General features: G+C 36.3%; 1 protein-coding gene across 2 annotated transcripts; it reads right to left on the reverse strand.

Annotated features, from left to right (window-relative positions):
• Positions 1-545: 545 nt before the first annotated feature.
• Positions 546-13,548, reverse strand: LOC108979949 (probable acyl-activating enzyme 17, peroxisomal). 2 transcript variants are annotated; one of them, XM_035690572.1, is made up of 14 exons: positions 13,169-13,548; positions 11,602-11,731; positions 11,233-11,501; positions 10,379-10,583; positions 10,031-10,071; positions 9,808-9,933; positions 6,501-6,574; positions 4,265-4,485; positions 2,815-2,909; positions 2,504-2,720; positions 2,108-2,227; positions 1,930-2,028; positions 873-1,085; positions 546-789 (listed from the first exon to the last, which is right to left on the reverse strand). In XM_035690572.1, exons 1-14 carry the CDS (start codon positions 13,420-13,422, stop codon positions 679-681), a joined length of 2,175 nt encoding a protein of 724 aa, XP_035546465.1. In that variant the 5' UTR covers positions 13,423-13,548; the 3' UTR covers positions 546-678. The 2 variants fall into 2 exon arrangements, with proteins under 2 accessions (XP_035546465.1, XP_018806296.1); XM_018950751.2 differs by having other exon boundaries at positions 2,108-2,233.
• Between the last annotated feature and the right edge of the window lie 426 nt (positions 13,549-13,974).

Here is a 13,974-nt window from a genome sequence, read left to right on the forward strand (position 1 = left end):
GTGTAGAAGGCTAAAATGTGGGTTAAGCCTGGTGGAGGTTGTCTTTCTGGGTTGCTTGCAAGAACCAGCATGAAGTTGATCTTTTACTACCAGCGGGATTAGGGTCTCGTTTGTTTTCACGTCTATTAATTCCTCTCATCTAATTATTACAATTTTTTTCAAATTTTCACACAAAATAAAATAAATAATTTAACTTTTTCAAATCCTAATAAAAACAATATTTTAAAAATATTTTATTCAACTTTTAATTTTAATTTTAACTCATCTACAAAAATAAACAAATCATAAAACTTCCATTTGTCCCAACAAACTGTATCCATGACCCTAGCGATCCAAGCACAGACTCATTCACATGACTAAAAATGGGTTTTGCTGATTGTGGGCAATGTTTTCATGTGCTGAATTTATTTACTTTGAAATAATACATTTACACGTTTCTCTGTGCAGCAAAATCAGATCCCTGTATATGTTGAAAGTTTCTATCCCAGATAGCATTCAGAGTAGATCAGCTGATCTTTATCCACCAAAAACAAGAAAAAAGGAAATTGAATCGCCACCATATAAGTTCTTATTTTATTTTATGATATTTTCTGAGACAAATCGTCGTGGATAATCATTTCAGATATGAACAGAGATAGCAGGTCAAAGCAAGCTTTCATCAAGAATAACATACATCCATCATAACCTAGAATTCTCATCAAGTTGAGTGAGCTGCTGACGCAAAACCCTTCTCATTACCTTATTTGTTGCTGTCCTTGGAAGAGCTGAGAGAGGCACGACCCGAGAAACCTACACAATTCAGAATACCGATTAGAATGTCCGTCCAAAAGTTTTATCTGAAAAGCAACTGTATGTGGAGCAAACATTAATACCCTGAATAAAGGATTTAGATTTTTCTGCACTGCTGAATTGAAAAGTATCTTCAACTGATTTAAGTCAGCTTCCATGTTATCTGAATCCTTGAATACAACCGCAATTACCAACTGTTCAGGTCCTCCTCCTGGCGGTGGCACACCAATGGCAGCTGTCTCGAGCACATTGTTATCTACCGCATTACAGATGCGTTCAATTTCAACAGAACTCACCTGCCCAAAAGAAGGGAATTGGTAAGGGAAGACTGCATATACTGTTTTAATGTCGAGGAATCCCTGAGACAGTGCAAACACAACATGTATTTCACCGGATTAAACTCGGACCCATGTAATGCATCCCCATCACATGGATCAAGTAAATTATCGGCTTGAATTTGACCATTTTTACAAGCAACCCATTATTTGTTGAAGATATGAGAAGAAGAAGGGAAAAAGAATCAAGAAAAAAAGATGTGAACGGACCAAAAAAAACACAAGAACAAGAACAAGAACAAGAAAACACCAGTCTAAAAAAAAAGGCTTAAAACCAAGCACCACAAACAAATCGTTTGACAGTTAGATTATTCAAAATACTAATACTCAGATCATAGAATAGGGATATCAGTACACCATTGGATTATCCAAAACTTCAAAAAGGGAATCCTTGCGCATAGTGAGTCCTTGTTATATGGAACAAGTAATATGTATCAACAGTACAGCTTTGGAAAAAAACCTACTGCAAGCATCAGCTGCAACTCGCTCCCTTACTATATGATATATGATTCTTAACTAATATGAATGAAAACTCTAACCTGGGACATGGTATCACACAACACAGGACCATTATATCAACAGAACTTTTCTTTACAGTAAATAGAAATCTAATAAAAATCTCGAGGACAAAATCATGAAGAAAACCGTTACTTCCACAATTTTTTCTAATTGGAAAGATTTACTCCTGCATACTTCTTGAGTTAATCAAACTAGTGTCGTTTTCCAAGTGTCCAAATATGTCATTAGATTTCACAACGAAGTTGCATTGGGAAGTGAATCATATTCCACAAGGAACAATGCATACCTTTATACCTCCGAGATTCATTGTATCATCTGCACGACCATGTGCCTGGTAATATCCAGTAGAAGTCCGCTCAAACACATCCCCATGCCTCCGAAGAACCTGCACAAGGAAACTCAACTGCAAAATTCAAGAAGCTTATACACCAAATTATCCTGAAGATGGAGAAGAATTTACTTACCCTTCCCTTCCAGGAAGGCATTCCCTTAAAGTAGACATCATAGTGATTGGCATTCAGCAGTAAATTAGAAGCCCCAAACATGTGGGGACCAAGTGCCAATTCACCAATCCCCGGTTGATTCTGCGGCTAAAATAGAAGATGACAAGATCATATCGAGTACCTCGAATAAATGTATGAAAAAAAAGAAGGATAAATTCTCATAAAATTATTTATGTCAATTACCAATGAAATTTGAAGGAACATTCAATGTGAGGTGATTTGAAAAGTAGAAGTCAATCCCAAGCAATTTGCAAATATAACATTAGCTTGCGAATGCATAAGTTATTAAAGAGATACTTCAGATACTATAGTCTAATTAACCTTTATTCCCCTAAAAAAAGGCTACTTGTTACTTACAATGGGATGACCATCGTTGCCAAGGATAAACAAACAGCAGCCCATAGCTGGTGTGCTGAAAGCAGCCAATGATTGAGCCTGCAATAATGAGCCAGTAATAAATCCACCTCCAATCTCCGTGCCACCACAATATTCAATGATAGGCTTATAGTGAGCTCTCCCCATCAGCCATAGGTATTCATCAACATTAGATGCCTCACCAGTGGAGCCAAAGCAACTACCACAATTTAAAATGTAAAATACACAAGTCAAACTCAAACACAAATGGTACTTCAAAAAGATGAAGGGTAACAACTGTGACTTAAACCTACCGGATGGCAGACCAATCAAAACCAGCCATACAGTTTCTATTCTTCCATGCCCGAACAATACTTGGGATCACTCCAAGCATAGTAACTTTAGCATCCTGGACAGATAGAAAGTATATTCATTTAGACAACATAGAAAAATGAACTAACAAAATGTGTAGCAAAAAATGTTCTGAATATGAAAACATGCAATGATAAATGCTGTCAACATCACTTCAAAGTAATCATGAATTTTTTTATGTTTACTTTTTGCTAAATAAAATCAGTATTAATGTACAAAAGTGGGACAAATTAAGATATATAAATTGTCAATATTGAGGAGTCATAAAGTTATCTCTCTTATGCCCCTTATCTTGGGGCATCTTGCTATCCCCCACTAAATAAAGCCCCTTCTATGCTCACTATGCTTGTCAAAAATCAAGTCATGGAGTAAGAGCTTTCCCATTATAGAGCGCTCTTGCTATTGAATCTTTCTTTAACTCAATTTGTGTTTCAATGTAGTGAGGGGTTGTCAATAACTACTCACTTGGATGTTTGGCATTCCTTTTTGGGTGAACTTACTTACCAAACCCAAGCTTTTTGGCATTTATGGTTATAAACAGAGAAATATCTACTTAAACATTTGCCCAAAAAAGTTACTTAAGGGTGTAAGAGTGACTATCACACCAGGAGATTTACAAGTACATCATCACAATGGAAAGAAGAAATTAACATTAAAGATTTGGGCATGTTTGGATGTAAGATAAGATTATATTTGCCCAAAAAAGTTATTTAAGGGTATAAGAGCGACTATTACACATGGAGATTTACAAGCACATCATCAATGGAAAGAAGAAATTAACATTAAAGATTTGGGAATATTTGGATGTAAGATAAGATCATGAATAGTATAGAAATGTTTGTAAATAGTTGTAAAATCTTTTTGAGATGAAGCTTTGATAGGTTTGATGAATAGGAAAAATTTTTTTTATGTTTATCATGATAAATAATTTTCAAAAAACTAATAAAGCAGGAAAAGAAAATGATCACAGCAGTAGTGCCATCACAGGGTGGCTGCTGCTTTATTTTTATAATTTTTGTTTAAAATACTAATTAGACATTAGTTTTTTGAGTTTTTGGTTTTTTGAAAATTGAGTAAGACAACTTTTATGTTTGTATGTTTGGGAATGAGATGATCTTTGGCTGAAAAATATCTTCGACTTTTGAATGAACCGTGTTACCTAAACATGCCTGAATAAAGGCACAAGTGAAAGGGAATGTCCTTCTGGACAAACTGAAACCCCCTCTCCTTCCCTCGTGTAAAACCCCAAATTGGTGCGTGAATAATGAAAAAGTTGATGGACTCATATGCGTGCAAAGTCCCAAATTTGGGGACGGCTTTATAATGATTCCATGGCTGCCAATTATAGCTTTGACTGAGACCATTTTAGTGCACAGAACTCAAAATTTTCACCTGAACAAATTTGGCAAATCCAGAACCAAGGGGAGATCCATTATACAAAGCCATGGAAGCCCCATTTAACAATGAAGCATATACCAGCCAAGGACCCATCATCCAGCCAAGATTCGTGGGCCAGGCAATGATATCACCGTTTTGGATATCCATGTGGCACCATGCATCTGCAGCAGCTTTAAAAGGAGTTGCATGGGTCCAAGGAATTGCTTTTGGCTCTCCTACACCAGGAAATATGCAGAGTCAAGTATTTCAGTGTATGGAATTTAATCAATGATTTTCACATATTGTGCTTTATTGGCACCGTATTGCCTAATTACTCCCCAGGAAAACAGACACCGCTTCATCTAACCTTCAAAAAAACAAAGCACTAATTACAGGTTTCTGTGGTTGACATCAAACTTTGCTTCCATTCTAAATTCATTACTTGGCAAAGAGAATATTCAAGGGAGAGGTCTGAGAGAAAATCTAAATTGTAAAAGCTTAATTACCAGATAATTCTTTGGACTGGAAGCAAAGTCCCATGCATACTAGTTTTTTTATCGGTATCAATAGGATTATCCCTTTGTACTACCTCTTTTTTTGTTTTGCTTTGTTTTGTCTTTGTCTTTGTTTTGCTTTTGTTTTTGTTTTTGTTTTTGCTTTTATGATTTTTTTTTAATGATTTTAGGTCCCCCTTGGAACAATCAGGACTCTTGGCAGTCTTCAATTCTATTGGGGACCTTCATTAAGGCAAAAGGCATGTAATGAGTTATGCGTCAAACAAAGTGAGCAACACGAACCAGCAATAGAATTGCAAAAAGCGACTAGAGACGGAAAAAGACAGGCTTGCATCAGTAAAAACTTCTATCTCCATCAGATTAGAGCAACCGATGGCAATTGCCATAAATTCAAATGATAATTGTGACAATTTCAGAAGAAAACATTATAGAAGTTGCTTTTACCAAACTCCCTTCCATTTTTTTCTCAAATCTGTTCCATTTATTTCCCCATTCCGTTCCGATGCGTGTCCAACTTGATCCATAAGGGCGCAGTCTAGTGGTCAAGGCTGGGCATGGGATAAACTGAAGAATGGGAGATTCTGGGTTTGATTACCCACTAGGAGTTTCCTTGAATGATCTGGTATACGGTTCTTAAGGATAGCGTCTTGCTCTAGGGTCTACTTCAGAGGAGTGGGTCCTAAGGGGCCTACCTTGGTGACATTCCACATCATAATAAAAAAATTAGTTGATCAGAATCACCTGCAACCAAGATACCCTGAATACGACAGAGATATCACTACTATATGTCTAAGATACTCCATTATAAGGAAATCATGCTACACAGTCGCTGGGATGCGAATGACACCTTGCCTGACAAATGGCTCAATTATCAGCCACCAAGAAAGTTTTTCAAAAGTCATTTAACTTTTTTGGGGTAAATCTGCCACTATTTCACTTGCATTTCTTAGGGTTTCATGCCACACAAGATTCCAAATTATCCAGATACTTTCACCATATGGAATGCCTTGAGAAGTTTGGTTCTTATAGTTAACAACCTAAAGAAAATCTAAGTCACATTTGAGCCTATACTCCATAAAGACTAGTTAAGGTCATAATCGAGCCACTTGGAATCTATCATAAAGGGCTTGAACTTCTCCCTCCCAAGCAATGTGGGATCCCATTCACCACGTTGTTATAAACAATCCAGGGTATTACAATCCCCCCCCACCCCAATCCCAAGTCTCAACGTCAGACCATTCCATCACATAGGTGACACAACTAAAGTTGCACACTTTTGGTTAACCTGGCTCTAATACCATTTTGTAACAACTGAATGAAGGTCTAAGCCACATCTCAACCTATACTCTAAAAGGCCTAGTCAAGACTATAATTGAAGCCCCTTGAAATCATTATAAAGGGCATGAACCTCTCATTTCCAAGCAATGTGGAATCTCATTAACCACATTCCTATACAAAATCTGGGGTATTACACCATACATCTATTGCTAGGATTTATTGTTACTTCATGGTTGTAACTACCACTTCAAGTGGTGAAAAGAACAAAATCATTAAATGTTATTGTACTAACTATTACTTTTATATTAAGCAGGATGGAGATCAGCACTCAAATTTAACAATTCGAATTGTCAAAACTTAACCATTGGTTCTTCGAGAATAGTCCACTTTGCCATTTTGAAAATGAAAGGTAAGGACAAATAAAACTTTGTGGGGATTAGAGTTTAACTTTTGGTTACCTGTAGTTCCAGATGAAAAAAGAATGTTCGTAAATGCTTCTACTGGTTGTTCTATGGCAGCAAATTCATGTTCCCTGCACATTTGATATGAATCGTGAAAAAAAAAGCAATGGCATCAGAGTTTCACTGAATTTTGAATCTACAAACATTAAATCAGACAAATGTGAGATTACTAATCAAGCAACTTTGGATATATACATTACACTGTTTCTGGACTAAAAAGTTAACAAATATTATGTGTAACAGCTTTGACGCAATAATGCTGACAAAAATTTACCTTGTTATCTAAACGGTTAATGGCGAAGGGAATAAGAAAATGTTGCTACAGACTCTGCTACATATCAACTTCAAACCTAGAACATCTTAAAATTTGTATAACTAGAGTTTGTGTTCGAGAAAGCTCCTTGAAAGGGAAACTGCTCAAGATCGCTTTCATTATGTAAAATTACAGGATGAATTACCCATCATGTTTGTAACGCCCCAATGAAGACCCAAACCACATGGCCTATACTTCAAAAGGACTAGTCAATCATACAATTAGAGCCACATTGAAACCTTATAAAAAGCAAGAACTTCTCCTTCCCAAGCAATGTGGGATCACATACACCATCTACCCTTATACATCATATGGGGTATCACAATCTCCCCCCCTTAAATTCTCGACATCCTCGTTGAGCCAATCCATTGTAGGTGGCACAGCTCAAGTCCCACATTTTTAGTTGGGATAAGCTCTGATGCCATTTATAATGCTCCAATGGAAGGCCCAAACCACATGGCTTATACTCCAAAAGGACTAGTCAATAATACAATTGGAGCCCCATTGGAATCTTATAAAGAGCAAGAACTTCTCATTCCCAAGCAATGTAGGATCCCCTACACAACCTACCTTTACACATCATATAGGGGTATCACAATGTTCCAGCTGTAGTAGGTAAAAAAACTCAAAAATTTTACGTCTCTTCGAATATACAGAAATCATCATCACTTTGATAGCCTTTTCTGTTATCCTAGGTGAGAACATTACATGGAGTCCTCTTGAGTAGATCACTCTCCGTGTGCTCTTGGTATGGGGTGCCTAACGCCTATTTCCAGCACTTCTCATCGGAAATAGCTCTCTCTCCCTATTCCTTTTTCTCTTCTATTCACTAGCCCAATTTTATTGGTGGGTAAGATGTATTCAATGAGGAAACTATAGGTAGATACAAAGGTATTCTAGGTCCTAGTGTGTTCCATATTGTTGAAAGATGTAGGGAGGTGATGAAGGATGTAACAGTGGGTAGGGTTACAGTGGGCTGGCAGGTGAATACGGTAGAAGTATGTGCAATGTCAATGGGCAGTAAAGATTTCTTCAAATGTTCCCTGAAGGGAATTGAGCATATCTCACACAATGGTGCTCAAACTCCAATGGTTGTTACATGGTCATGGCATTATATGGTTGTGGAAGGAGACATGGTTTCATTATCATCCTGAAAGGAGTGGAAGTGATGAACAAAATTTGCAGATGCTCTTAGGAATATCTTTGTTACAGGGTCCTTTGCAAATGACGGCCCAAACAAAGGTAAGCTGGGTCTCAGTGGAGGCACACTACCAAGTGAGGACGAAACAGGGTCATGCCACCTTCACGGTGTTGAGATAGGGCTTTTAGTGACACCTCTCCTATAATCTATAAAATTGCATGTGAGCAGGGTGCCTTGGTGGCTGAGCTTATGGGAATTTTGGGTGCTTCTATTCAGTAGAGTGTCAACTTCCTCAAGGAGGCTCGGGATTGTCAAGTTAGAAGTGAAGGGGCTGATAACATATTGTGGACTCATCTACTGATTAAAAACAAATAAAGATGTGGTGGACTCTTTCTAGGAAAGGGAGATTCTCGGCACACTCATTTTATATGAGGTCATCACTTGTAACGCCCCAATGGAGGCCCAAGCCACATTTTGGCCTATATTCTAAAAGAACTAGTCAATAACATAATTAGAGCCCCATTTGGAACTATTATAAAGAGCAAAAACTTAACCATCTCAAGCAAAGTGAGATTCCATATACCACCTACTCTAATAAATCAATATGGGGGTATCATATCACTAGCCAAGATGACAATCCTTTCTTGAGAAGAACATTTGGAGTAAGGTTCTTAAGGCAGCTCTCTTGGTATGGGCAGCTTCCCTAAGGAAGATCCTAACCATGAACAACCTAAGGAAGCGCCTTATAATCATTAATGATTGGTGTTGCATGTGCAGAAAGAGTGAAGAAACAATGGATCATTTGCTAATTTATTGTCAGGTTGCAATGACTATATTTGTTGCTTTTTTCAGCAGAGTTTGAATTGTATGAATTATGCCTTAGAAGGTGGTTTATCTTCTTGCCAGTTAGAGAAGTCTTCATGGCATCCTACAAACTGCGACAATTTTGGAAAACGGTTCTCATATGCTTAATGATGTGCATTAGAGGGAAAGGAAAGATCAGAACTTTGATGTGAGGTTGCTAGTGCTATAAGGGTAAATTCTCTGGAAGAGTTTGAATTGCATGTGTTATGCTCGGGAAGGTGGCACAAATTGAGGCAATTTGGAAAATAGTTCCCACATGATTTAATGTGGTGCATTTGGCGGGAAAATAACAGTAGGAACTTTGAAGATAAGGAATGCTTCCTAGAAGAACTTCAAAGTCTCTTTTTCCATACTTTGTTTATATGGGCGATTGCTATAGACTTTGATGGGCTCAGTTTCCATGATTTCCTTGTATCTATTTCTAGATTTTAACATCATGTTGTCTCTTGTATATGTCCTATGTACTTGGCCGTCGCCTATTTCTTTGTTAATATAAATAAATTTTCTTTTTACTTATAAAAAAAAAAAAAAAAGAATATTGCAGGGAACATAATAGCTTGGCCTATTGGATTAAGAAAATCAATATTCCACATCTAACCAAAGAGCATTGTACTTTAATTAGGCATCTAGAATTATCCCAAGCAAAAAGAGAAAAAGGTAACTGCAGGAAATCCCAATTTATGTAAACATTCAACTTATCAAAAAAGAAACATTCTGAATTGTGGTGGTTCAAGTGCTAAAGTATCATCACTTAGTTACTTGAATGATGAAGATATACATCGAGTTTGCTCTTTGCAACCTGGAAGTCATGGAATAGTATAATACTTCAAGAAAAGAGATCTTAAGCTTAAATATAGGGCCATATATAGTTCATAATTAGAGTTGAAACAAGGTTGGGGGTGGGGATGGAGCAGCAAAAATGATCATTGATGTTGCATAGTAGATTAAAAAGATAGCATAATCAGGAATTAATATACAGTTCATACTTTAAATGTTTGACTCTTCCAAGAAAATCATGCCAAGAAATGTCATCATCACGCAATTTCATGCTAAAGCTAGAACCTCTGGTCGGGATCACAATTGCCATAGGTGACTGAGCCTCCACAATTCGACTGCAGGACTGAAAATGCACTGAGATAGATTGAACTATGAAGGAAAAAAAAATAAATATCAAGTTTCACCATATAACAGTGGTAATCAAAACTTCACCTGTACAATGGTATACTTTTGTCACCACGAATAATCAGATCCTGAAAGAATGAAAATGGTTTGAAGGATTAAGATAAATGAGTAACATATGGAACCCAAAGGGCCAAGTTATAAAAAGAAATATGACCTGTTGAATAAGCAACAAGCATAGGAGCTATAAACTCTTACAGATAGAAAAAGAAAGAAAGAAAGAAAGAATAGTGGCTCAACAAGAGGCTCATTCTTTACCCTGGAGTGGTAACTGAAAAAACCTTATATATGCCATCTTACTGAATTCTGCCAGAGCTCATTCGAGTAAAATATGCATTTCAATAAAGAATAGGAGCATGAAGTTCCATAAGTAATTACCTGAGTAAATACAGCTTTTGCTTCTGATATTTTCAACCTTGTTGATATTTCAAGAGGAGCAAAACTGTCAGCTATGGACACAACAACATAGCCTGCCAGAACAATAGCTAAGTAGATAAACACAGAATTGACATCCATTGGCATATCAATTGCGATTGCAGACCCTTTCTCCAAGCCCAGTGCTTTGATTGCATGGGCAACTAACCTACATATTTCAATGAAAACAGAATGTTAGAGATACAAATATTCAAACATAGAAAGCCTGAAAGTTAATAAAATGAAAAATAGTAATGTCAAAACCTCACTACAGTAGAACATGCTACCCTTCCACAGTAAGACAGCAAGTTTACCTCAAGATAGGGCAGACTTAGGCCATGAAAGTCTAGCAACTTACAATCTAACATACTTCAGTCATATATTCCCTAGCCTAGAAATGTATTGTTCAACCAAGTACTCAATCTTATATTGAAGAACATCTATCTACATAACATGACGAACTTCCTAATTACAAGATAAAAAATGGAGCTTTTAGGTTGTTAAATGTTAATCCTCATCGACCACCTCAATACGGATAGTTGCAGTGTACATCTCGGTACTGTTGGGTTTTCCTCCAGCATACTCAACCACCATCAAGGCAGCCTCTTCCTCGACCACAAGCCAAAGAAATATGGTACCAAAACCCTTTTGTTTCATTTCCCATTTTTTTTATTTTATATTTTGCTTTGTAACTTTTAGTTTTAGGGTATTTGTTGGGATCCCCCATCCCTTCCTACTGTACTGTTAATTTTAGTTATTCAAGAAAAAAAAAATCTATAAATGACTTCAATAAGACAATTTGGGAGAAAATAGCATACCAAACCTCTGCACGAAACTCCTGGAGGGTCATCCTGCGTACAGGCAGATCATCATCCCCTTCATTACGCCAAATTACCACTACATCATCCAAACTTCTCTTGGAATTTAAACTCAAGCAATTCTTTGCTGGATTCACTAATGCTCCGGGAAGCCACTGACCACCAGGGTATGAGGAATGGCTTTCCCCAAATGGACTCTCAAGGAAGATACATTGGGGCGGCACAGAAAAAGATACACTCATTTCATCCAACACAGTTTTCCAATAAACCTAACAAACAAGTGACAGGAAGCCAAATGTATTAAATGGTTCAATAACCAAAATTTGAGAGCAATAAAGAAAGAAATCCTTGATATTGTAGTAATAGTACCTCGGGGTTTGAGACTGAAAATTCCTGGAAATCAGAAAAGCTTGATATGGGGTCCTTATATTTTGAACCTAAAAACTCTTTACCCCGCCTCACTAACAGCTGACCAATATTTGTTAAGATTGCATTTTCCCTGGTGATGCAGTATCCAGCAGTAATTTATCTCAATTCATACATTTGTTTTCACTTGGAAATATCCATAACGAATATATATATTTTCTAAGCATGCACAATTACATTATGTGTGCATAAATATGGATGAAAAAATATGCCCACACACTAACCTAGATTAACACAAACACACATTGCCGGAACTCTAACATTGTTGCATTAATCGAGATTTTGATATATGAAAAGTATACAATATAATGTGTTGCTAATCCACGAGATTCAGCCATGAATTACAAACTACTCTGTCAATCCGCAAAATTGCCAGAATAGACGACATGCAATATTTTATTTTTATTTTTATGAGTAATATGAAATTTTATTGATATAAAGAAAGGCATAAGCCATGTACACTAGAAGTATACATGGAAAACACCGCTTTAAGAACTAGAAACTGTTACAAGGAAATCATGGAAGCTGAGACCATTAAAGTCTAAAGCAATGGCCCACATTAAAGTCTAAAGCAAGGAAAACACGACATGCAATATTAAAATCCACATGCAAAACTAGCACGGTACATAAACAGTAGTTCGTAAATCAAAATGGATCTCTGAAAAATGAAATAAAATAATCTAGCTCACCTACAAAATTCATGATTCGAAAAAAATACAATATTAAAAAATACATTAAATTGCTACGTTTTGGGTCAAATCAGTGTTAAAACAGTTGCCTTTTCAGACCAAAAATAAGTGCTTTAACGCGTGTTGACATCGTTCAATGGTTCGATATTGTATATATTGGGAAAAATTAGCTGAAAATTTGCAGTCAGATTTACGTATGTTTACACAAATGACAAAACATTAGTTCAAGTGTTTCATGATTAGATAAGAGCGCTGGCTGCACCAGATGACAAAAACACGAATGTTAATAATTCAGCCTCCAAAAATGAAATTTTAGAATGGTTTTTCATTGAAATATTTCCCTTCGTATAATTTGAAACAGTTGATTGAGCCAATACGCTAACAATAGTACCAAGTTATCCTTCTATTTAGACTCCATTCACAACATTGAAGAAGAAACCTGAAAAAGTTATGTACTTTAGGCTCCGTTTGTTCAACAAAAAACAACTTCTAAAAAAAGTTATGTACTTCGTTGTTCTTTTTGGCCCACTTTTCAGTAAGAGGATTATAAAGATTAAGTAAAAATAATTTCATAAATTAACGTAATTTTATGTGATCTATTAAATTTATTTTATAATAAATAATACGAAGTCACGAAGTTTATAAGATTATTTTTGTATAAGCTAAAGTATTTCTCCGCCAGTAATCCCTCACGCCCCTTCATATTATGCCACTTATTTCGTTTCCCTTCAGAAAGAATTTTTTTGCGCAACAATATTTTCCGTGGAAACAAACAGAGCCTTAAAAGAATAAGAATTTACGAAGGGGAGGGAGGAGCTTACGAATCGGGTACCCAAGCAGGCGGGTTGGGGCCGTAGTTCATGTAGCAGCCGTAATACATCATCTGGTGGAAGGAGAAGGGGAGGTCCGGGCTGAGTATATGCTTCGAGATATCCCGCCACGTTTCAGCAGTGGCAGGTCCGTAATTACGGACGATCTCGGTGAGTCTTCCATGGATTCCCTCTGCAAGGTCCGGTGCAATTCCCCGCGCTTCGATGTCCGACCTCGTGATGCAGTCTAGAGCTTTGTACCCCATTATCCAATCTCTGAGCTTTCAGAGGAGAGAGCTAACTTGCAGTGATATCAGACCATCAGATAAAGTTGAAGTTGCTTGGAAGTTTTTTTTACAGCAATGCTGGGCATCAGCTGTAGCACACCTCATTTTTTTTTTTCTAACACTCAATACATAGAGACTATTGGCTGATGTAAATATATATTTTTTTTAATAATTATTTTTTATTTTTATAATTAGGTAAACCATGTGAGATCTGGGGCAATTATACCGAACAGGGTGGGTTAGTTGTGGATCAAAATAGAGCTCTTCCATTTAAATATAAATATATCATCGTTTAGATAATGAGTCGAGATTAAATACGTTGAGATTAGAATTAAAAATTAAATTAAATATTATTATTATTTTAAATTTTAAAAAAATTAAATTATTTATTATATTTTATATAAAAATTTAAAAAATTTATAATAATAAAATAAGATGAGTTGAGATAATTTTTCAATCCAAACAAAACTTAGATATTTTAAAGTATAGATTATTTTAGAGTTTTTTTTATTCCTAAGTTTTTTAGAATAC

The sequence above is a fragment of the Juglans regia genome, chromosome 6 (genome assembly GCF_001411555.2).
Source record: "Juglans regia cultivar Chandler chromosome 6, Walnut 2.0, whole genome shotgun sequence".
Taxonomy (NCBI): domain Eukaryota; kingdom Viridiplantae; phylum Streptophyta; class Magnoliopsida; order Fagales; family Juglandaceae; genus Juglans; species Juglans regia.